We start from the raw sequence: 23,669 nt of genomic DNA on the forward strand, positions 1-23,669 counted from the left end.
TAATGTATTCCTCCAGTGTAAAACATAACACGCTCTTCACCACTGAGACCCTGATTCTAAAAATATTTGTTCTTGTCCTTTATGGAAAATTAAGCACAGAAATTTTAATCCAGTTACTCATGCCCATAAAAAAAGTGTGTGCTTCCATTTCGCAGGATCAGTCACAGAGTGACTCTAGTGCAAACGCTTCCCCACAGATCCGTGCATCTTATCCTGCCCCATCATAAAGTAGGGATTTATGCTCTGAAAAAATCTGGCAACTGACTGTATTTGGTAGCACTAGGTTATTGTGGGAAGTAGACAAATATAAAATGCACACCCTTTGTTTGGGTTACCTTGTACTTTAAATTAATAGAACATTTAGCCCAGTACAGCTTACCTAAAAGTCCTTAGTGGCACTGGTGGGTCAGGGGAGAGAAATCTGCTTTTTGGTGCCTACATGTTAGTTCTGTGTTGCTTCCTATTAGATGCTACATAGTTTCTGATTTAATTTTTCTCCAGAAGTTTTAACATTTCTCAATGCAGGGGTTAAATCTGCTTGTAAAGCTTACCTGCATGCTAAATCCTCAAGTTGTATCAGTGGCTACTTTTCAAACACAGCAGGTTTTAGGCATAAATTATAGTAGATCTTCAGTCATACCAGCCTGGCTGGTATGACCTCACTGGCTACATCTTTCTGAGTACAGAGATCCCAGGGCTCATCAAAATTGACAAGACTCCTGGTAGCTACGGTGGGCACCTAGTCGGTCCGAATGGGTGGTGGGGTAAAAAACCATGGTAATGAACACTGGAATTGGTATCTGGTACTCTTTTTTGTTGTTCTGATGGTTAACAAATGGTGTAGCCATCTATTCAAGCTGGAAAAAAAATCCATTTGGGAGACCACCAGTGCAGCTAGAATAACAAATAGGAGGAGTGAATTGGCAAATTGAATGGCGTATGAACTGGTCCTGAACCTTCACTCATCAAGTATCAATGAATCATGCAAAATGGGCTTGTGACTCTTTTAAGTGCCTCCTAAGGAGGGATATTGTAGCTCTGTTTTTTTGTCCTTTAGCTGCCCTAGTGAGATTTGTCCCAGGCTTTGCGAATGCTGCTGCGATGATTTGGGCAAAGGGCTGCATGTGCACGGCGCACGTGCGACCTGGCATCCCAGGGAGGACCCCGTGCTGCTTTAAATAAAACTGTTTCTCAGATCCCTATTTTGTTATCAGTTTCCTCTGCCCAAAGTGGCAATGCTGTGCATAAACATCCACCCAGCACGGCCTGGATTATAAATATCAGGATGACAGTGTTATAGCTGTAACACTGGTTTCTGTCTGACTAGCTTAGAACAAGAAATAAGCAGGTGCTCTTTGATTACTTGAAAATAATAAAGCAAACATTTGGTTTGCTAAACAAATGGCTTTAGATGCTTACAATCCATCTGCGTTTGGCTGCCTAACACCCCCACACAAAAAGGGAACTGGAGGATTGTGTTTATGTGTAAGGGCTTTGCAAAGAAGTTTAAAAATGAAGAAAACTCTTTGCCAGGATTTATTCATTCTAAATTAATGCAAACAAATTAGTTCTGGGACCTATAGACCTGGTAGTATCATCACACAAGGGCAATGGCATTCTGGTAAAAGCACTGGGAGCTTGTGCTCTCAGAGCACATAGAACTGATTTTTCAGCATATGTTGGATTGATTTTTTCTTCAGCCCTTCAGTTGGATGCTGTGAGCACAGCTGGCTTTTTTTCTTTGTTTTCCTTTTTACTGTCTTGTATAGTTTCCCTTGTCTAAAAGGACTGAATTGTGAGGTTACCCTTTAGTCTGAATAGCTTATCGTTATAATGCTTGATTCAGATAAAGTTACAGTGTCTCCAAAATGTACTTTATTCTAAATTATTCATTTATAGAGGCAACCTTAAACCCAAGTTGTGGTGCAAAAATGTCTTCTTTTTAATAAAAAAAAAAGAAAACAATCAATTTAATAAACAGTAAGTACCTCAAAATGTTATTGGGCTGTCATGTGTTTGAGGTCTCTGATGTCCTCTGTCCTCGACTTCTACAAAGAATAACCAATGTTCATACATTTCTAGTGGAAAACCAGCTAATTCATCTTGATGTCATGCTCACAAATACCAATAAGCCAAGTGCCATCCTGGGTCAGATCACAAACCTAAGTACTACTGTGAGTCGAGCATCGGCAAAGCAGAGGATGACTGAGGAGTAATGTAAATAGTAGGAAGTTACTGAGAAATACTTCTAGTTGAGGATTTTATCAGCATATGGCTGGACCGTCATATTTAATAGTCCCTTACCTGTTTTCCGTGAATTTGTGTAAGCTCTTTAGAACTCCTTTATGTTTTTGCCTTGCACAACATGCTGTGTCAAGAAGTTCCAGAATTTAAATAGGTGTGATGAGAAGCGGTATTTTCTATTATTAGCTTAAAACCTACTGCCTGATAATTTCATTTCCCCCCTTCGAACAGTGAGTACCAGAGAATAATCATAACATTTGTGATCTTACAGATATCTATTTATCTGTCCACTAGTTGTTTCTTTTTTTGGACTGTGGAGTCCCTGTCAGGACTCAAAAATCATCTTTTCACTGTTCTTAAAATCCTCTTGCAGTCAATCATTATATATATGTGTATATATATTGCCAAGCCATTATCATGATGGCCATGCAGTTACTGGCAAATAATGAGCTGACTTAAAAAAAAAAAAAGGGAGGTGATAAACGTAACATAGGAGGTATCTATAGCAAAGAAGATCAATATACAAAAGACAGTTTCTAATACAGATTTCTATTCTTTATGGTAATACATGATTTTCTAGCCCTTAAAGAAGAAACCTTCACTGCTAAAGAAAGAACTGCCATTTTAAAAAATGTTCTGACACAGTTTATGCATAAGATTTCACTGAAGTTTAATTCCAAAGGAAATTAGATGCATCACCAACAAATCCATCCCAAAACAGATGGTCTTTAAAATTATTCAAGGGTGCATTTTTAATTAAGTTTAATTCACAATAATTGCACTTAAAGATGCACTTATTTTTAGAAATAAGGATTTTGTATTAAGAGAGTAACAGCATTCACTTTGCACACAGCTTTTGCTGAGAGAGTTCTGAATCCAGGCTTTAGGTGAAAATTCAGAATTAATTATCCAAACATGAGTAACAATAGTTGTCTTATTGTACAGAGAAAGTTGCAAAAAGGGTCCAGACCCAGCCATTTTGGCAGTGATAAATGTGTGGAAGAAGTGAAAACGAAGTAGCATGTGAGGGTGGTATTTTGCCTCTGGCCCAATTTGGAGTACAGAGTGGAGAGGGAATTGTGAAGATTTTCTGGGAAATGTTTAGCTTCAGAAATGCTTAACTTCGTTGGAGGTAGTAACTTATGACAAACAGTTATAAACATGTAATTGTCAAATTACTCTGATACTTTCTATTTCTTTGAGCAGGTAGGAGCCATGGCAAAGATGTTGGGTGAGTACGGAGTGACACACAGCTAAAGACAGAGGAGAAGCTATTTGGCCAGAGGACAGATAATTCATTGTAATAAGCATTTTTACGCAGATGTTAAATGGAGTTGGAGGGTGAAGGAAGGAGGTGTAGAAGTGCAAGTGGAAACTAATATATATTTTGCCCCATTTCCTAGGTAAAAGCACTTCCTTCTCCTTATCATTGCTTTGTTACTGTTTTTGAGTGTGAGATGTTAGTTAATTTAGGGGTCAGATTTGTATTTTTAAGTTTATTCTTGATTTATTTTCGGATATGTTAGTGGGATATCTTTATTCTGTTTAATTTATTATTCTGTTCAGGTGTTCAAGGAATGTGTGGATGAGCCATTGTGGGACATGGTTTAACGGGCATGGTGGTGTTAGTTGATGGTTGGACTTGATGATCTTACAGGTCTTTTCCAACCTTAGTGATTCTGTGATTCTGTAATTAGCTGCCAAGCCTTTTCCTGAAACATTTAGTCTATACAGGTGGCTTTGTTGGGTTACTGATCAGAGGAACAGCTGGTAGACATATGTGGATAGCTGAGGTGGGGTTTAACACTACGTATTTAAATGGTTTGTCAGTTTTCAACTGGATTTTTAGGGTGTATAATTACCTTAATCATTTGGTGGTACAATGTTCTCGATGGCTAGCTGGGGTTTATTTCTGGTTCGTTTGTTGTATTAGGACTCAGCAACAGCTCAGTGTCTGTTCTTGTAGAGCTATTTGTAAATATAAGGTATCTACGTAATAAATTAAATCAGTGGGATGGATGAGTTGTGGCAGACTTTGGTGCTTTTCATGATTAAACTAATGAAGAGGTAGAAAGCAGGCACAGGGGAAGCCCATTTGGATTTGTGTCCCAGTGGTTGTGGGTTACAGTAGATGGTAGGTTTAAGAACATTGGGAGGACTGCACAGAGGATTGTCTGTTTTGAGTTTTCTTTGGATTAAGGTTTAGGTAGCAAAAATGTTTTTGCTAATATTTTGGTCATGATGAAGTATGAAGTTGTTGAAGGTATTTTTGAAAACTCTTTATGTTTTCTAGTAGGTTTTTTTCCTAGTTAGGCTATGGGTAATGGAATTAGAGGGGTACCATAGCTTTAAAGAAAGTGTGAGTTGGAATGCTAATTGTGGAAGGTTTATGGTTATATAAGGAGATGTGTTGTTGTATGTCAGAAGTAGGTTGAAGATTTTTAGAAAAGGAAGATGACAGAATAGTTGAATATATAATTACATACAGGAAAAAAACCTCTTGGCCCCATCTTTGAGGGTTAAACCGGGGGAGTTTGAGGTAATAAAAGAAGTAAAAAAGACAGCAAACCCACCTTTTTAGTGGTTGTTTTACTGAAATAGAGTGTTTGCAGTTTTCTACTAAAAAGGTACTTTAGTAAAGGGAATTCAGTTTTGGGGGCTGCAGGGAAAGTTTTAAATCTTTTTCTTCTGAAGAAGACAGTGAGAAGAAAATAATGAGTCTTAAATGTTTGGTTTGTGCTTACCAATGTTATTCTATAATTTACCAGAATGCTTTTGGATCAGTGTTTAATTTTTTTATTTTCTAGGATCCCAGGGGGAAAAAAAGAAATAGGGTGAAGTATAATAACAAGGTCAGTTGTCTGACAGTAAGTGAGTATTCAATCAGTCAGTCCCCCACTGAGCTTGGATAAGCAGTTCTGCTACTAAGAGTTGAAGAGGATTTGTAAGTGGGGCTGAGATGCTGCTTGTTATTTGCATGTATGGAGTACTGGGATTAGTAATAAAAATAGGATGGAAAAGAATAAGGTTTGTATTGATCCACAGCTGTGGAAGAATGGATGGAATAGCAGATAAAGAAGCATCATTATAGTTTGATACTATTTGGAGAGGTGATTATGTTTTTTGCAGGGGTAAAGTTTTATGGGTCCCCTGGGATGTTGCGTGAGGGTAGGGCAAGAGTTAATAAGGCAAGGATAATGCAGAGAAAGCCTAGGGCACCGCTGCAGAAATAATAATGGTGGGATGGGTTTTTAACACTGTAACTGTTGTGCTAGAATTTAAGATTATCAATAGAAAAATAAAATGGAAAAAGAGCCAGTCCTTCCTGTTATCTAGGATATTACTTTTCTAAGCTATAAGAAAACACTGGTAGAGTTTATAGATTTCTGGATTTAAACCTTTCTATGAAAGTATTCAACTCTACTCAGAAGGTACATTAGCTTTTATAACAAACATAGATCAACTGAGCTAAAATCGAAGAGATATAAGTATTTGCAAGTGCAAAGGTACGAATATACTTTGAAGAAGAAATAAAAAATATATAAATAAGTCTAGCTTCAGTGAATGGAGTGTGCCATCCTTATGCTAAGATGCAACTTAAAGAGATCTTTTGTGCTATATCAATCACTTTGTTTTCCTAGTCCTAAATCCATCCTTGTTTTACATGGTTAGTTTCTATTAGATTTAATTCATTACAAAGGGATGTCAATTTTCCCACATTTCTGCAGTTTTTGGCTCAGACCAAAACTGTTTGTGTGTTTCATAATCAGGCTACAGTTTCAGCGGGGATTTATTTTAGTGTTAGGTGCTGTCAGTCTGGAGGTTTTATTGCTTTTCAACAAACCAGAAAGCAGCACAATTATTTGAATCAATTATTTGTTATAAATTAGTGACATGCATTATCTGCTGTTGTATTAAATCATAAGCCCAAAGAGAAATAATGAAATCTAGATAAATATTATAAATGCATGATTGAATTATATAGGAATATAGCTATATAGTTGTATAGCTTCCCTTATACTTCAGTTGTGGTTTATGTTCATTAATTTGCAAACTCTGAAAGCTACAGTGGGTGCTGTTATTCTCACTTTCAGAGACAGCTATTAGCACATGGAAATGTGAAGCAGTTTGCTTCAAGCCAGGAACAGTCCAGTCCTGAGGCTGCTGCCACTCAGTCTCCTGCCTTGCCCCTATGCATTAGACTTTGTATTCTCATCATCGAAGAGTGAAAAAGACGGCAACTGCTTTCTTCAGCGCATTCTGTGCCCACCTGGTCACCTTCCTAGATATTTACAGAGATTTTCAGTGGTATGGGGAGGGAGAGTTTGTTCTGAGGATAAATGAAATTTTCCTTTAGGAGGATGATGAAGAGTGGTGCTAGGTTAATAGGAACGTCCTTCAAAGCTCTCTGTGTGGTGTTTGTTTCATTTTGCACAGGAATATCTGCCTTACTGCTTTTGGAATACCTGGGGTTTTTTCAGTGCTTTATCCGATGAAGTGAAGTGCCTGTAAGAGCAATCTCTACAAAACTGGAGACTCCTTTCTGTCACACGCTTATTGCCAGCTCAGACTAGTGGTTAGCCGCACCTCAGCAGGGGAAGCGCAGCTCCCTTAAATCAAAGACTTTCACACCTTTCATCTCTGAGGGGATCTCATGGCTACCCAGGAAAGGAGATCAGGGAACTTCTAGGTGAATCAAGAAAAGACGGACCCTTCTGCAGGCATCCAATGAGTCTGAGCTCATGTAGGAAGGAAACTTGACTTATCCTGGTAAAGGATGTCTTGGAGAGCAACACATCCTGCAATGCCGAGGCAGTGTAAGCAATAAGCTTATGCAGAGACATAAAATGTCACTGTTCATTGCTATTCATCTTCACTGTTAATAGATGAAACAGGATCAGATGGAAATATAAATTGATAGACATGTTAGAAAGGCTTTAGAGAGAGATGAATGCCCTGTCTTGCAAACCAGCTGCTGTCCAGTGAGTGCTGAAGTGCTCGCTCTGACCAGTGCAGGGGACGTAGGGCAGGAGCTCAACCCTCCGGCTCTGCAGCTTCCTGAGGCACTGCAACGGGAGTGGACGTGTGCTCCAGGAGAGCTTTGCATGGAGGATGTTCTCTTAATTCCACCAAGGTTTTGCTTTAGCTTATGATTTTCTGAAGAGCTCTTCCATTTGGGTAATTGGTAATTAAGACATGGGAGAAGACCTCTTCTAAAGGCAATTGTAAGCAGAGAGGGGACTTACGCCCTTCTCCTCTGCCCTCCTCTCCCTTCCTGCCATCAGCTGATACAGGGCAATACAAAAAAAAGAAATTAATGTAACATTGTATTTAATAAAAGCTTTACAGGTTGGTCAGGGATAAAACAAAGTACGATGAATGAAAGGGTTACCTAAAACTATCCTGTCCCAGGATAAGGACCATCAGGGGAAAAAAGTATTTTTATTAACAGAATGAAACAGCTTATGCATATCTGGAAGGAAAATACAGTTAAAGCTCAAAAACATTAGAAAAATTGTTGATGAGATGTTTTGGGGGAAAAGAAAATCTAAAAGATACATTGTTTTCTACAGAAAGACTTCCAAAATTAACTCATAAAACATTCAGGTATGTAACTACAGAACCTGAAAAAAGATCTGGTGACAAAAAGTCTTGTGAAAGTTTTTCAGGAAGTTAGCAATTAGAACTGGTTGGATAACTGCCATTTCAGGTTGCTTTTAATTTTAAGACCTGAAACAGCTTTTTACTGAAAAATTAAAAGCCAAAGAATTGGTGTGACATGCTGATAAAGTATGCCATCTTAACACAACTAGAGTGTTTTATGTGAGCTATTTAAACCTCTTAGATTTTAAAAATAAAACATAACAGGAAATTATTTCTAGTTTTAAAATTTAATGACTTTTTTTCTGAAAAGAAACGAATGGTGATGATAGTGGCATAGGTCTGCAGAGTAACTTGAATCTGCATTTGCATCAAAACTTTCATAGTCTGAAAGTTTAGGCCACTTCTACTCTTAACGTAGAGTTTGGCAGTACTGCAGGGAAGTGAATGAACAAGAAAAATACATATATTATGCCCCCCATTACTTTCTTCCACATAAGAAAATAAATATGTTTCAGAGTTATGAGAAGTTGCAGAAGCTATGAAGAATTGAGAACGAACAATTCCAAGTCAGAGCAATCCATGAAGAACTGCTGAAAGCAGACCACCTACACACTGTTTCTGACAAAGAGAGAAAAAGAGATTTTTTCAGTGCTGTAACAGTTCAAAAAAGAGTGTTAGAAGCAAAATGATCTATACCACTGCAATAGTTGCAGAGAATTTTTTTGAAAACTGTTTGTCCTGAATTATAGGTGATAAATGTATTAGGCTTTGCATATACTTCTGAATGGTCTTAGGTACACAATGAAGTGCACTTTAATGAGTGGTGATGTGGGTACTGTGGTGCTACTGCAAGCCAGTCAAATAAAGCTTGCTGGAGTGGAGAACAGACCGATGGAAAGCTACTAATGAAACAACAACTGTGTTAACCTAGATACTTCGCCACAAGGTACAAGATTAAGTCACTTTACTCCTGTGCCCAAAATATTCCTTATAAAACCAAAAAGAAACAAAAAGCTGTCTGAGAGATATTACTGTTTATTACTGTTATACTGTCTGAGAGATATTACTGAGATATTACCTCTCAGCAAGTGCAATACGTAATCCAAATTTAGTTACAGGAGGAGAACATGAGTGATGATTTAGAAAGGGGCCAAATTCTTCCAGTTATAATCTTCTGGCAGTTTTAGCAATGACTGGCAGACCTAATGAAACAGAGATGCATTCGATTTTAAGCCTGACAAGGATGAGCACAACTTGTAAACACCATCTGCAAGATGTCCAAACCATTGATATTGCGGAATATGTCTCTGGTTCTATATTGAAGCAGAATCTTTTGTTTCATCCTCGTAAAAGTAGTCACCTTTAAATAATTTTTGCACGTAACAAATACAGTACAAACAAAAAGAGCACCTGCCACTTCCCTGGATAAATGAAAGGATTCAGCACAGCATGATGGTCATATTTTCATGACACTGTTTCAGGCAAACAAAGCAACATTACTTGCAACTTGCCCAGAAAATAAATGGCAGGGTTGCCAAGAAATGGTTACTATTGCTAGCAACACAGATGATAGACAAATTATTTTCTGTGAGCTCCTAGATTATGATTGTTACAATATGAGTTTGATTTAATGTTATATTCATAGTTACTGAAATAAAGGGAATTTGATTCACGGGGTGGGTGGGAGAAAATGTTGTCTCACCATCTCAGAAGTGTCTGCCAGGCCAAGTTAGCAAATGAATTTTCCTAAGTATTTGTATGCTAACTCACACTGAAGTTCTTGCACCTAACTTCTTCACCTCCAGGTCCCAGATTTATGCCATATGCTTGCTTGTGGTTTTGAGGTCTGTTGCTGTACTGATGACTTGGAAGGATAATTGACAACAGCAGTTCATTGCTGTAATTCACTATTTCAGTGCTGGTTATACGCCCCGGTTCATGTGTCACCTTATTCTGTCAAAATAAACAGATCTTTGGCAATAGCTGTCCACACTGTGTGGTGTGATAGATCATCCTCACAGTGTGTTTTTCAACAGTCAGGCAATATCATGATGTTATATATTTAAGTATGTTTATAAGTTTAGAAGAAGATTCTATTAGTCTTGCAGATGTCAAGGATAAGTCACACTGACATGACTGGGATAAGAAACCCTCTGAGGCTTGGTCACAATTAATCCTCTTTGTACATTAGATGGTTTTGTGTTTCCTTTGGGATACTCTGAGCTGTGTTTTGAGGTGTAGACTTTCTGCTCAGTGTAGCTATTTGTATACAAATGCATCCCCATATGTTTTTCAGCCATAATGCTGGTATGTGGTGTTGATAGATCTTGGCAGCTGAGTATACAGGTCATAGAATATGTATGTGTCAGACCTATCTGAAGAAATAACCCATGTGCAGGTGACAAAGAAATGGGTTCTGAATAAGAAAAGTCAATCTACTAGTTAAATTTTTGCAAAATATCGATTTTTATATTTGCAATATGTAGCTACATATATATAATATACATGGTATACTGTGTGTATATATAGGTATGTATGAGGCCATAAAGAGAAGTATTTTCCAAAATCAGGCCTTTTCAGCACTTGCTGGCAGGGCAGGATCGTTTTCACTACCTTACAACACAGATATCTCTATCTATCTGAGCTGGTTGACTTAAGCTCTCTTTATTGTCAATGGAGATTCAGTCAATGTAGTCAAGAGTGTATGACAAGATTCATCTCATCTTAGAAAAGTCACCTCGAACAGACTGGATCAGTTTGGTGCTAGAAATGCCTGTTTCTCTTAATTGACTCAAAAGGGAGTATCCAGTGATGAGCTCAGTTGTGTCTAAAATTAGACAGGAGGAATCCCAGCCATATTGCTGACTTTGCTGCAGATTGCTGACTAAAATCTTTCATACGCAGTACAAATTTTAGGTTTAATTTTCTGCTGTACTGCCTGTTGAATAGCTATTTGTGCATGCGTACAATGAGGCTACCTCACTACTAATTTTAAACAGAGGTTTTAACTGCTTGGGTTCTTTTTTTATTAAAAAAAATCCTCATTTATTTGATGCATTCAATTCCTGTGAAAGGTGAAAGGCACTATACAGAATTGAGGCCACTGGCTTTCATTTGGGACCTCAGCTGTGAAGTAAGTATTTAACGTGTAATTAGCACGGATTCCTGACCACTGTCTTATGCTTTGCCAGTTCCTAGCCATCAGTGTTATGTTGGCAATGGCACAGAGTACAGAGGTACAGCAAAGACGACCATTTCTGGACACAGCTGCTTGCCTTGGGATTCAGACTTGCTTTACCAAGAGCTTCATGTTGACAGTGTGGAGAAAGCAGTACAGCTTGGCTTGGGGCCGTTCTCTTACTGCAGGTGAGAAAAGTTCATGTTTGCCCTGTATTTGTAAATCAAGAGATGGATGTATTGTGGAAGGGAGAAGGGCCAGGAATCTCAGAGCAGGTGTTATCCCTGTCTTGGAAAAGCTAGACTGACTTTAACAGCCTGACATGAGGGATGTAAGTGTGCAGATGTCAAGATCTGGTAGACAGGCTAAATCAATAGCTGGGTCTGCCAAAGAAAGCTTGATCTTAAAGGTCTTTTCCAGCCTAAATGATTCTATGACTCTATGAAGCTCAGACACAGAAAAATGTTGGAAATTCCAGGTCCTTTTTTTTCCTGGGATTTTTGTTTTTTCAAATGAGACCATGGTGCAAAACTTTTGAAATTGTTCATAAATTACTATCTAAAAGGGGAAAGAAATGCACTAGCTGAGTTAAAAAGGTTAACTTTTGATTTCTAATTCTTAAATCGTGAAATATGTAACATAAAGGAAAATATTTTCAAAAGTGAAAAGTTATTTGAAAATGAAAAATCAAAGCACTATATTTCAAAAACATTGAAATGGAATGTCAAATCTCTTTCCTGGATTTCTTCCAGAGCAAAATTATTGCAAAATAAAATTTCATTCTTTCAATTTTGATTGAACCATACATACGATAAAGTGCATTTCTGCTAAAGTCTTCTTTTCAGCTATGATGAAAACATTTGTGATATATAGGTTTGTGCTTTCTCCTCAGTCACTTTACGTTCCCCCTGTCTCTGAGGTCTTCATGAGATCAATGGATATCCACAAATGAAGGAAATGCTTCCGTTTAGAGAGAATCTTGGAGAGGAGCAAATGCTAGAAACGGCAAACTTTAGATGCTTCTCCATAAATTACTGGTTGATGTCTCAGTTTTGGGTTGTTTGTTTTTTTTTAAAAATGGAAGTTAGACCCGTATTTCAGGAAGATCAGAATGTACTGCACTTCCTAATTTGTTTGGTGATAAAAAGCATGCATGCGTGCTGAAAGTAGCTCTTCTTCTCTATCTAACACAGACTAATAGAGTTCCTACACCCTGCCTTAACCCAGATTGGCTTGTTTTCCAAGGCTTGGTCTTGATTCAAGCACTTAAGTATGAGATTTATGGTGTCCCAGCACAGCATGGCAATTTATTGGGCACATATTTTATGCTTTGACAAATCTTGATCCCTTCAATTTGCATCATTTAAGCACAATATTCACTCGCAGATCTGAAATGCAAAGAATAAAATGGTGTAGGAGCTGATGTGTTCATGTTCTGTAGAGCTGAGAAAAAAGCTTTTCACTTTTTTGTCAGCTTGTTACAATTTCTGGGGATATCTCTGCTACACTATATAATCCTGTAGATTTCTTCTTCTTCACATAGTCTAATTTAGAAACATTGTTGGTGGAAGATGACTCAACCTGTGTTGCTTCTTCAGTTCTGAGAATTTGAAAGTGCTTTAATCTTTTTCTGAAGAGCAGTCAGATTAAAAAAAAAGAAATATTGAAGAACCTTAAAATAATAGACAGTCCTTCTGATAAATCCAACTGAAATTAGAATTACTGTTTATCTGCAGTCCTGAATTACCATGTCATTTTTTCTTGACCTGCTGAAGATCTTTCTGGGTCTTCAGAGTTTCCCTATATTCTTGGAGGAGTAAATTGGGCAAATCTATGGTTACTTATATGGCATTGATAAAGACAATTAGGCTATACCATAGAGAAACCCTAATGGAATCAAACCAAGACCTGTCTAACACCAAGGTAACAAAGGGCCAAAGGGCTAAACTGTTTCAGACATTCCCTTTTTTTTTTTTTCCCTTTTGAGAAATACAGTATTTTCTTGAGGTAGTCTTTCATTTCCTCAGACTCTCTGGGGAATGAGAACCTGAGCTTCTCAAATTAATTTTTGCTAGCTATTCTTGTTATGGATTTTCTATGAATCTACTTGTGTTGGAATTTCCTTGCTTAAAAAAATCATCTAAAAAAGGAATTTCTCCCATGGGATTTAGTCCTGAAAATAGCTGAGCTGATACCTGTTAAAACACTTCAGTGTGGGCTGTATTTAAACCATGTGAACATGCTCATGCATCCAAATACTTGTAGGCAAATTTTACAGGTGTTTAGTCATACGTCTGTATTTCAGGTCCTAGAGAACCTTAGGCTTCATTAGCTTTAGGTATGAAGAATGCTACTGAGAGGCTACTCATGCATTTAGGGGTTCGCAGGTGCTTCAGCGCTTTGTCAGATGGCTCAAAACCTCAGAGTCTTGGCTGTCCTCTGTATGGTGCACAGGAAAAAGCAGAAAAATTGTGGGAAGCTTGGAACAACAAGGTGGTTAATGCTTGTAATGCACTCTCTCCCTGAATCAATTAGAAATCCAGATGATGATGAGAAGCCATGGTGTTACATCAAGAAGGACAACAGTTTGTCCTGGGAGTATTGTGACATTCCATCTTGTGGTATGTAAAGGCTCTCTTAAAATCCATGTTATGAATGAATGAAGAAAGGTTTATCGATACTAGGACAAGCTTTCACTGTATAATTTTGAATGTTCTACTGTTCCCAGGAGTGTTGAATATTTTACTGTTTGCAGTGAATCAAATGACAACAACAAGTGTCTCCATGCATTTTTTGGAGCTGTGATACAATCTGTGATTTTTGTCCTGAAACACTGTATAACAGCTGTGTCACACTACTGCTTTCAGTCAAAATCATCCCAATATCACCAAATTTTCTGCTAGAACATGCAAGAGGTCAGAAATGATTGATGCTTTGGTACAAATTGTCATCACTCAGGGAATTGCAGGCCCAGAGAAGTGAATGGGGCTCTGTGAGCAAATAGAGGAAGGGATCCTGAAGATGTATAAGACATAGTATTTAATTCAAAAACCTAAAGATTCTGCTCTTCCCCTAAATTAGCATTTAACTGTTGTTAATGTTGAAGCTGACCTTTAGAATGGAGTTGTAATCTGAAAAGTCGGTTTATAAAGTGGTCCTTTTATTTCCCTTTTATGGTTCTAATGCATTTGATAGATGATATTAATACAAGAGCCCCAGTCCTCGCTATTGCAATGGCAAAGCTCAGTCCAGAATCTGAAAATGAAGATGTGATGTATCATGCATTCTGTTGTGCCTCCTCTGGTAGTGAAGATGTATTGTATTTGTACCGGTAAATGAAACAGTGTCTGAGAATGTTCACAGATGCATTTAATTTACACTAGTACATACACAGCCAGTGTTGGGAACAGGCATAGCTTTCAGTCTTGTAAGTCTCCTGAGGAGCTGAATGAGAGTCACTTGTATGTGAACATTTAATGATAATTTAACAAACCTTTCTTTTAAAGACTCTTATAAAAGTTCCAGTCCTGAGAAATCACAAGGGTTTATAGTCTGATGCCATATTCCTTTACATCTCAGCAAGCAGGGGAAGGAGGCCACCAGTTCCAGACAATGTACATTATTCTGCAGTTCCCAGAAGACCATGTGGGAGAAGACACAAAAAACGAAGTTTTGTGAGACCTAGGATTGTTGGGGGATCTTCATCTCTGCCTGGATCTCATCCCTGGACAGCCGCTATCTATATTGGAGAGAGTTTCTGTGGTGGAAGCCTTATTCAGACTTGCTGGGTTGTGTCAGCAGCACACTGCTTTGCTAACAGGTAAACTCACCCCTTAGTTTGACAGCAGGTCCTCTCCTCCTCATAGTCACTGTCTCCTTCTGACTCACAACAAACCTGAACTGAAACAAGTGAGAAAGAAGATGAGATTATAAAAGACCAATGTTCCAAAAGGAGTTTCTGGCAATTTGGGTGCAGTTCATGGGCTAACAAATAGCTTGGAGTCCTTTTGTCTCACAAGCCCTTATCTTGTTCCTTAAGGAGTCTCAAAGAAGCTAAATGACCCAACTGAAGGAATAAGGTAATGCTGAGCAGGACATAGAAAGGGAGCTTGCATGTGCAGGCATCTGCAAGGGGAAATAAGTATTTCCCCTCTTCTCAGTTACCTTTATGAATGTTTATGCCTGCTTTGAGGCGTAGCAGAGATGACTATGCTCATTGTTGTGTTTTGTTCAAAAAGGCTGAGACAGCCAAGCAATGATTTATTAGAGAAAATAAATTATCGTTGGTTGACACAAATAGAGCAGGCTGAGCTTTACAAAAAGCCAAAGGGAAGAACTGAACTATTAAATTTTTGAGGCTGATTTCCTTGAAAGATGTTTTGGATTTTTTGGAGTTTTTTTGTCCTCCAGCTGTGGGACACCGGAGAGAATATTGACTATAAGATGCTCTTACTTAATTCTAAATATTTCATTTTCCACAAATGCTGAACACTGTCCCTGATTTCAGTTTGATCACATTGATGGGAAAAATATTACATCATTTCATACCCATTGCTCCTTTGCATAGTAAAGAAGCCAAGAGAAACAGAAAACCTCATGCCAGAATACATACACTGATAGCTTGTAGAGCTAATAATACCATTGTGAATGCTGTACCGAAGCATTTGGAGCTCAAGCCACAGCGCATTTGTTTTTCAAATGTTGTGAAATAGCTACTAACTTTGGCAGCTATTCAGGACATTTCCACCCACTTCCAGCTGGTGGTTCGGTACATACAGATTTTCCGTAATTGCTGCATTGTAATTTGCACTCTTCTGTATGTTTAGTACCTCGGAGTTAGCCACCATTTCAACTCTTTTCCGCTAGGCGACAATAGATACCTGTGCAGATAACTTGTTTTTTATTTCCTTTTCTGTAACCCCTCCTGCTTTATTTCTTTTCCTGAATGAACCACCTGTAAGTCATAGTAGAACCATTCAGTGCCTTTAAAATCTGTTCTAAATACTATCCTGGGAAGTGAACTTCCACTCTGTTTTACAGGCCCAAAATCTAATTTTCAAGGGGATTGGTTTCCCGTTGCAAGAACACTGAGAAAATCCTACCCTTACATACTGATCAAAGAATATTTTATAGTCTTCTTGTTTTCCAGTCACAAAAAAATAAACTTTGCGCTTTTCTTTAGGGTGTCTGCCAGCTCTCTGCGCTGCAATTAGCCAGAATCTCTTTCCTCTAAGCACATTACTGTTGATCATTGCTTCGCGCTCAGTACTGGAGGAGACTCCACAGTGCTTTTGTATCTGACAGGCACTACTGATGCACCAAAATACAACTAGGGAAACCGCGATGATGTTAACCACTCTGCATCTGTGCATGGTGTGTGACAACAAATATTTTCTACTCCTGAATGGATAACAAAACATACGAGTGCTCCTATGTTGAAGACACTTGCTAACTAAACTCATTGTAGACTTATGTACACGCAGATCAAATTTGTTTTAAAACAAGAGTGAAATTTGAATTCCATTGCTGTCAAAGCTAGAGAACTTACTGTCTTTCCAGACACTTCCTGATGATTCCCAAATGTCCCTTTCTTCCCAGCTGTTGTACTGGTTCTTATTAGTTGTCTGTTCTAGGACACTGGATATGAGAGAATGCGGTCTTTTTAAAGTAAACATCAATGGATGAAAAAGATGGTGTGAATTACAAAAACTGTATTCTCCTCTGAGTGTGGTTTTTCCCATTAGATCAATGTGCTGTTGGGACCTTCCTCCACCAAGTTGCTTTTGATTTTAGACAACAGATTTAACATAGATCAATCTAATCTCAGAGCAGAAGTGGTGATAGCTCTTAGATGGAAGCTGCCCGGCTGTTCCTGAGTTGTCAGTCTGCCCACAGCTTTAAAATCTTGACCCACGCCTGTAATATTTTAAGAGCTTGGTTTCCCAGAGAAAAGGGATATCCACCACTGACTCATCTTTTCATCCATCATTTCTTCCTCAGTAATTTCTGCACTCACTGGCAAAGCCTGGTTGAGGTTGACTCAGTTAAGTTTCTAGAAGAAGAAGTGCTTGCAGCCCCTGAAGATGTTTGTTACCCAGAGAGCAGCTGAGCAGCAGTGCATGTGCTTGCCTTTTACTTCTGTCAAGGACCAGCAGCCTTTAACTTGGCTAATCAGGACCCACAGAGCCTGGGACTCACTGTAACATTAGGCATCTTTTTCCTGGCCCACAGTAGGTAGGAAGCCTGGGAAACAGGTCAAGGCATTATGAGAGGGTAAATAATGGATGTGGTGGGGGGCTGAGGTTATTACAGTTCATAGGACACACAGCCATTAGAAATAAGGTTTCATTTGACCTGCTGATCACAGAATTGCTTGCTCTCTCTTTTGTATTACAGCCCACTAAAATCGACTATTAAGGTAGTTCTGGGTCAGCATATATTTAATCAAACAACTGACGTAACACAAACATTTGAAATAGAGAAATACATCTTGCATCCTCAATATTCTGTGTTCAACCCTACTGAACATGATATTGGTGAGTATTTTTGTTCTTACAGTTTTATTTTCTGTTTACTCAAGTTAGTTTCAAGTTGAGTTGATCTGTCAAAAACTGCCTCCACAGTGGAAGAATCATAGGCATTAGGAGGAGCTTTTGAATGCAGAAGGTTCTTAGTTCTACCAGAGTTATAACAGCATCTGAAAGCTAGACAAATTCAGATGAGAAACAAATTGCAAATTTTAAATAATTATGATAATTAGCCTTCGGAGCAATTTACCTAGAGGTATGGCAGATTCATCATCACTTCAAGTCTTTGTGGGATTAGGCATATTTTCAACTGAACCAGAAACTGTGGGCTTGATGCGGGAATTACTTGGTAAAATTCTATTGTCTGTACTGTATAGAGGATCTGACTAGATGAATATAATAGCCCCATCTGCTCTGAAAATCTGTGTTACTAAGAATCATTTTTTACACTGAGATAGGTTTAAAATCAGCTGTCTTACCTGTCAAAAGTTAAAACCCTTCTGATTGACCTTATAATATGAGTCAGAATAACAATTGAACAGCAACTCGCTTCTTATTTTCTGATCTGCTCTTGTGGAACGTGGCACGTCCCCTTGGGGTACCAAGGTATGCAAGTATTTTGTCTGTGAGACTACATAATAGCCTGACATCAGGGATATCTTTGGTCAGGCATGTACTGGCTTTTTTTCTCCCAGATGGTAAATATTTTCCACTATGTAGCAAAAAGCATTCAGATTCTGTGTTGGTGGGAGCTCTGTCACAGCATACCAGGAGACGAACTGGATTTGGGGTATTACTCTGCTCTGAAATATCCTGGTATAAACCACTGTTGGGACTTTGAGATCTCCTAACTTTTTGAATTACTCTGAAATTCAGCATGCCTCACCGATGTGCAATGCCCAAATCTAGGGTCAGCTGACCATGGAGTTCCTAAGACGTGCCTCACTGCAAACAAGCAAGCAGGCAGAAACTGGGCGGGGGGGAGACATGGGGGCACATTCTGCCCTGTCAGTGATTTCTACTGATGCAGCAGAAGCATTATTTCCTGCTGAAATGCTTTGCTAAAGGAAACAAACTACCACACGAGTGTTTGATGGGAAGTTCAGGGGATTCAGAAACAGGCAGAGTTGGTGGGGAAGAGGAGGAAGGCAAGGAAGAGCAAGCTGCTGAGTGCTGGAGCGCGGTTGCGTGGGCTTTTCAGCCTGCAAGATACTCTTTACACGTTCCACAGAGGCCAAAAAGATGTAGTCAGTAAAGAAGTAAGACTATCCAGTGGGATCTCTTGCTTTCCCCACAGCTGTGCTCAGAAAACCTGGAGCTTCCAAAAGGCGTGATGTGAAGTAACATTACCTCAGCTCAGTCCTCTTTGAGTAGTGTGCCCAAACCCAACAGGCTGCCCTTGTTACACCAAGTACAAAGGTCCCTCTGTTGCTCTCCAGACAAACACAGGGAGTTTGCTACAGGGGAACCAACGTTTCTGCTACTTTTGACATCTTTCAGTATCAAGCTCATGATGCTGCACAACTGCGTATTTGCACTGTTTACAGCTGCGTGAGGGGATAGTAAAGGTTGTGTAGGTTGTGTAATTCTTCGTAGCTTTCAGAAGCTTGGTTTTGAAATACCCTGATTTTTTTATTCCTTAATTTTCAAGATCTTGAATTCTGCTGAACTCAGTGATAACAGAGCATGAAATACACTAGCTCTTGCAGTGATTAATTTTTTAAATCAAATTGGAATTAGGCATGTGGCCAGACTTTCAGAAGCAGTGAGCACTTGCACATCCCACTTATTTCAGCTGAAAGTTGTGGATATGTCACTGTTATTTAACTTTAAGGTGGAAGGAGACATATGTATTTTTTATCTTCTCCCTTCTCTACAAAGCCAGTGAAGCAAAATCTGCTCAGTGAGTGCAGCATAAAATAAATATTCCCGCAAAGGGAGTAGCTGAATGTTTCAGCCTTCAATTTGCTGTGAAATCAGGTGCTGTTGAGATGAGTCTGTCTGTCTGTGATTGAAATATCTTAATTAAGAGAGGCTTAGGGGATAATTAAAGTTTTATCTGAGACCCATTGCTGCCAATCCCATTAAAGAAAGGGAACAGTCACTTTATTCCTCCTGTATTTTCTGTTCTGCAGCTTTGATTAAACTGAAGAAGAATGGCCAACGTTGTGCCGTCAAGTCCCAGTTTGTTCAGCCCATCTGCTTGCCGGAAAGTAACACCATTTTCCGTGATCAGTTCAAATGTCAGATTTCAGGATGGGGACACAGGCATGAGAGTGAGTGAAATGAGAGTTGGTGTGTGGGGAAAAAAAAAAAAAAGATAACTAAAACATAATGCTCAAGTATATGTTATACAAACTGATAGTTTGGTAAAATATATTCCAAGGGACTTCTGGTGGGATAATTTTCACTTACCTTTAGATGTTTACAACATTTACATCTGAAATAGTCATCCTGAACTTCCTTTATAGTCCTTGGAATTTGGAGTGTCATTCCCTTGACCAAATGTTTGCATCTATTTTAGGATGAGATGAGCTGTGAGCCAGCTAGATCTCCGTGGACTGGGAGGGGAGCAAGTAGCTTAGTTGTAGGTGCCAACAACTTGACACCTTAGTCGAGTGAATTCTACCCCTGGTTTCTCAAGGTAGATATCAAAGACTGCAAAGCAAACATAATCAACTTACTAGTCTGTGATGGAGGAGATCTTTACCTTCACCAGCAAGAAACTTTGGAAACACCTAAAGGAGAGGGCCAGATAGACTTTGGGCTAAGAAGTGCTTACGTCCAGCTTGAGAAAGGTGGAAAAATCCATCCATCCTTTCAGATGAGGAATTTCAGCATTATGAGGCTTGGCCATGCTTCTTTGATGTGGAGATAGCAGAGACCTATATAGACAGATGAGAAGGATGGGGCAGCTGGCTGCCTCATTTTGATAAGAGATTTAGTATGAACAAATGTTATTCTGGTCTAAATGTGTAGTCTAAAAGCAAAAAAATATAATGGAGCCTTTGATAAATTGACGATTTAATATCACATCTGGAAAGAGGAGAGGACAGGAGTCCTGGGGGAGTGTTCCTGAGTCTCTAGGAAATGAGAGAACCTAAACTGGATTAATATCTGGACATGGCATACTGTTATTTTAAAGGGCATGGAGTCTGACTGGAGAAGCAGAAAGTGATCTGATCACTAGAAAAATTACTATCTTTTAAAGAGATCCACAACATAAATATGACTGAGATGTATTAAATGTGTTTATATGTTGTATTATGCATTGTGTTTCCATGTTACACTCTTCACATTCTACAAAAATTACTTTCTTTTCCTCTCTGGGAATTTTTTTAAGATATATCTGGTTATTCAAATGTCCTGCAAGAAACACTGATTCCCATTATTCCTGAGGAGAAGTGCAGAAGCCCTGAAATTTATGGAACAGAAATCACTGAAAATATGTTCTGTGCTGGCTACTTTGACAGCAAATCTGATGCTTGTCAGGTAATGTTGTGAGTCATCTCTAGGCAGAGAATATAAATGCATATTATTGCCAGAAATGTTGCAGTGTTACAGTGCTTACTTTTGATATTACAGTGTTCCTAACGAAAAGAAATGTTCCTAAAGAAAAGAAACTTATGTGACTGCACTGTTTGCTTCCACCTTCATTTTTTAACCTGTTCAATTCAATTAAGTCCTACAGAAGGACAAAAAACCTCCAGGGTGTCATATTCCTCCTACCTTCATAAAAGGCAGTGGCTATGCACTGGAGGGTGAGTTGCTTTAGCTCCTGGTTGAGCTTGCAGTGTGATGGCAAAGGTTTGCTGGCCAGCTGGCAGGCCAACCAGCATGTACCTGTGCGGAGCCAAATCCCCGAGCTGCTGCCTCTTGCCTGAATGGAAGTAAGGATACCTGGGTAGGAGGTGGGGAGCAGTGGTGAGGTTTGGAGGAGGAAGGAGCTGAGGTTACTACAGTGGATGGGATTTAATTGTGTAGAGTATCAGTCAACTGGAAACTGTGTTTCATGACCTCAGTCCTTCATGGAACGACCTCATGCTCTTACTACTTTGCATCTCCTTTTGAGTTACGTCACACCCTGGCTCTGAATAAGGGTGCAGAATTGTTGTGGTGATAGATAAGACTATTTTTTTAAATGAAGGATCAGATTATTCCTGATGTAAACCTTCAGATTTCATCTTCAGTTCATTTTGAAGGAGGAGGGTTATGCTCTATTAGCATAAATTTGGGATCAGGCAGCACATAGTTAATAGTTGACAGTGACATTAAGTAAAGCAAAGAATATAATGTATACTGTGTGCTGGAACCCCTATAGTGATCATAAAAATGTCCAAAGAAATGTGTCAAGAGTGAAATGGCAGCAGTCAGCAGTGGCTCACGGTTTCCAGGCCAGGGCTGGGAACTGATGGTAGTTATTGGCTGCAAGTGTTCGTACTAGCCAGAGAACTAGAAACTACCTTGTTGGCTCGGTTTTCTTTGCCTTACCCAGGAAGTACGAACACAAAACGCAGCATTATAGCTCATTCTTGCTCCCTGCAGTGGAAAAACAGAGTTGATCAGGAATGAGAGGGAGAAAGAAGAAGGTGGAAGGAAGGAGAGAGGAGCTGCACAAAGACAAGTGGTCTGGAGAGAGTTGCAAATTCTGAGACAGTGATTTAGAGTCACAGATATTGCTGAAGAACAGTGCTCATGACATGACATCATTATTAGTGAATCAATAATTCATTTTTTTTTCCTGTTGGCAGACTTGTAGTGTGGTCTAAGAAGGAATAGTGTAGATCTCTTAATGTCACAACAAATGAAGCTGACCTCTGAGTTTTCTCAATGTATGCTTAGGAAATTAAACTATACACCATCTGTTATCTATAAAAATATTTTAAGATCAAGAAACTCCAAGTAGATACTGTGTTCTACTTGATTATTTTTTAAAGATTTTCTTGGAAACTTTTTTTTTTTGAATCGATGCACTGATACCAAAGTTTTGAGAATTAAATTGATCTCAGATCCAAAACTTAATTTGATGTCCCTCATTTATCACAGAAATCTCCTAGTATAAAGGCAATACAATTTTCCTACTTACTTTGGGATTTTCTTTTTAAATAGGAAAAAATAAATTTCTCCGAAGTCTCAAATAACTAGAGTGGTGGCTCCTTTCACCAGTACTGTTCAAGTCACATTTTTCTTTTCATTTCTAACATTTTCATTTCTGTAGAAAGTCAGTCTAAGAGTAATAATAATAAAGACCTTTTCCTGAATGCTTGCAAGCTTTTAAATAAGTAGAAGTGTTCTAAATTCATCCTTGCTGTAGTGTGTCATCAAACATTACTTTGGTCTTATTTTTGATTTATGGTTTTAATGACAAGGTAAATGCTCAGTAGCATCAAATTCAACAGATGCAAAAAACCCATATGCCACATAAAATTATAGCATCCCACAGCCACATGGAAAAGTGTGTATGTATGCAACGCCTTTCTTTGAAAGCTTTCATGATCTCTGACAGTTGCAATAAACTGCATTGAGAAACTCTCCAAATATTCTCTGCCTTATGTAATCCATCCATGCAGAGCCTGTATTACAGTGGCCCATATTACAATTACATATTACGAGCCTCAAAGACTTGTTTAGTCCCATTGGAAGTGACCCAAATCAACCGTGCTCTTCAGTAGGTGTCTGAATCTAAAAGATTTTCAGTTTTTTAAACAAAATCTGATATTCTGATACTTCTGTTCAACATGGAATTAAAAAATCCCACCATCATATTAGAGGTATGACTGAAAAAAGCTTTCTACAGTGAAACTTCAGTAGACCACTGCTTCCATATTACTTTTTTTAGTTTAAATCTCACATGCAAACATTCTTAATTTAGGACTTTTCCCAAACTGATCTTTTTCTGACTGCTTTCTATCAAATTACATAATTTTTCCTTACTTTTAACACAGGGAGATTCTGGTGGACCTCTGGCCTGTGAGAAAAATGAAATCTCTTACCTCTATGGAGTTATCAGCTGGGGAGATGGCTGTGGCAGAGTCAACAAACCTGGAGTATATACACGAATGACAAACTATGTAAACTGGATTAATGAGAAGATAGCCCCCCGAAAAACTAGTTGA

At 38.6% G+C, this 23,669-nt stretch overlaps 1 protein-coding gene across 1 annotated transcript in view; it reads left to right on the forward strand.

Moving 5' to 3' along the window:
• The window catches only part of HGFAC (HGF activator), a 40,927-nt gene extending 17,258 nt beyond the window's left edge, over window positions 1-23,669 (forward strand). Inside the window, exons 8-14 of the mRNA XM_009817692.2 lie at window positions 11,040-11,214; window positions 13,562-13,647; window positions 14,606-14,846; window positions 17,423-17,562; window positions 19,689-19,829; window positions 20,897-21,045; window positions 23,499-23,669. Coding sequence (XP_009815994.2) covers window positions 11,040-11,214; window positions 13,562-13,647; window positions 14,606-14,846; window positions 17,423-17,562; window positions 19,689-19,829; window positions 20,897-21,045; window positions 23,499-23,669 — 1,103 coding nt within the window. The remainder of the gene's footprint in view (window positions 1-11,039; window positions 11,215-13,561; window positions 13,648-14,605; window positions 14,847-17,422; window positions 17,563-19,688; window positions 19,830-20,896; window positions 21,046-23,498) is intronic.

Source organism: Gavia stellata, chromosome 5 (genome assembly GCF_030936135.1).
Source record: "Gavia stellata isolate bGavSte3 chromosome 5, bGavSte3.hap2, whole genome shotgun sequence".
Classification (NCBI taxonomy): Eukaryota; Metazoa; Chordata; class Aves; order Gaviiformes; family Gaviidae; genus Gavia; species Gavia stellata.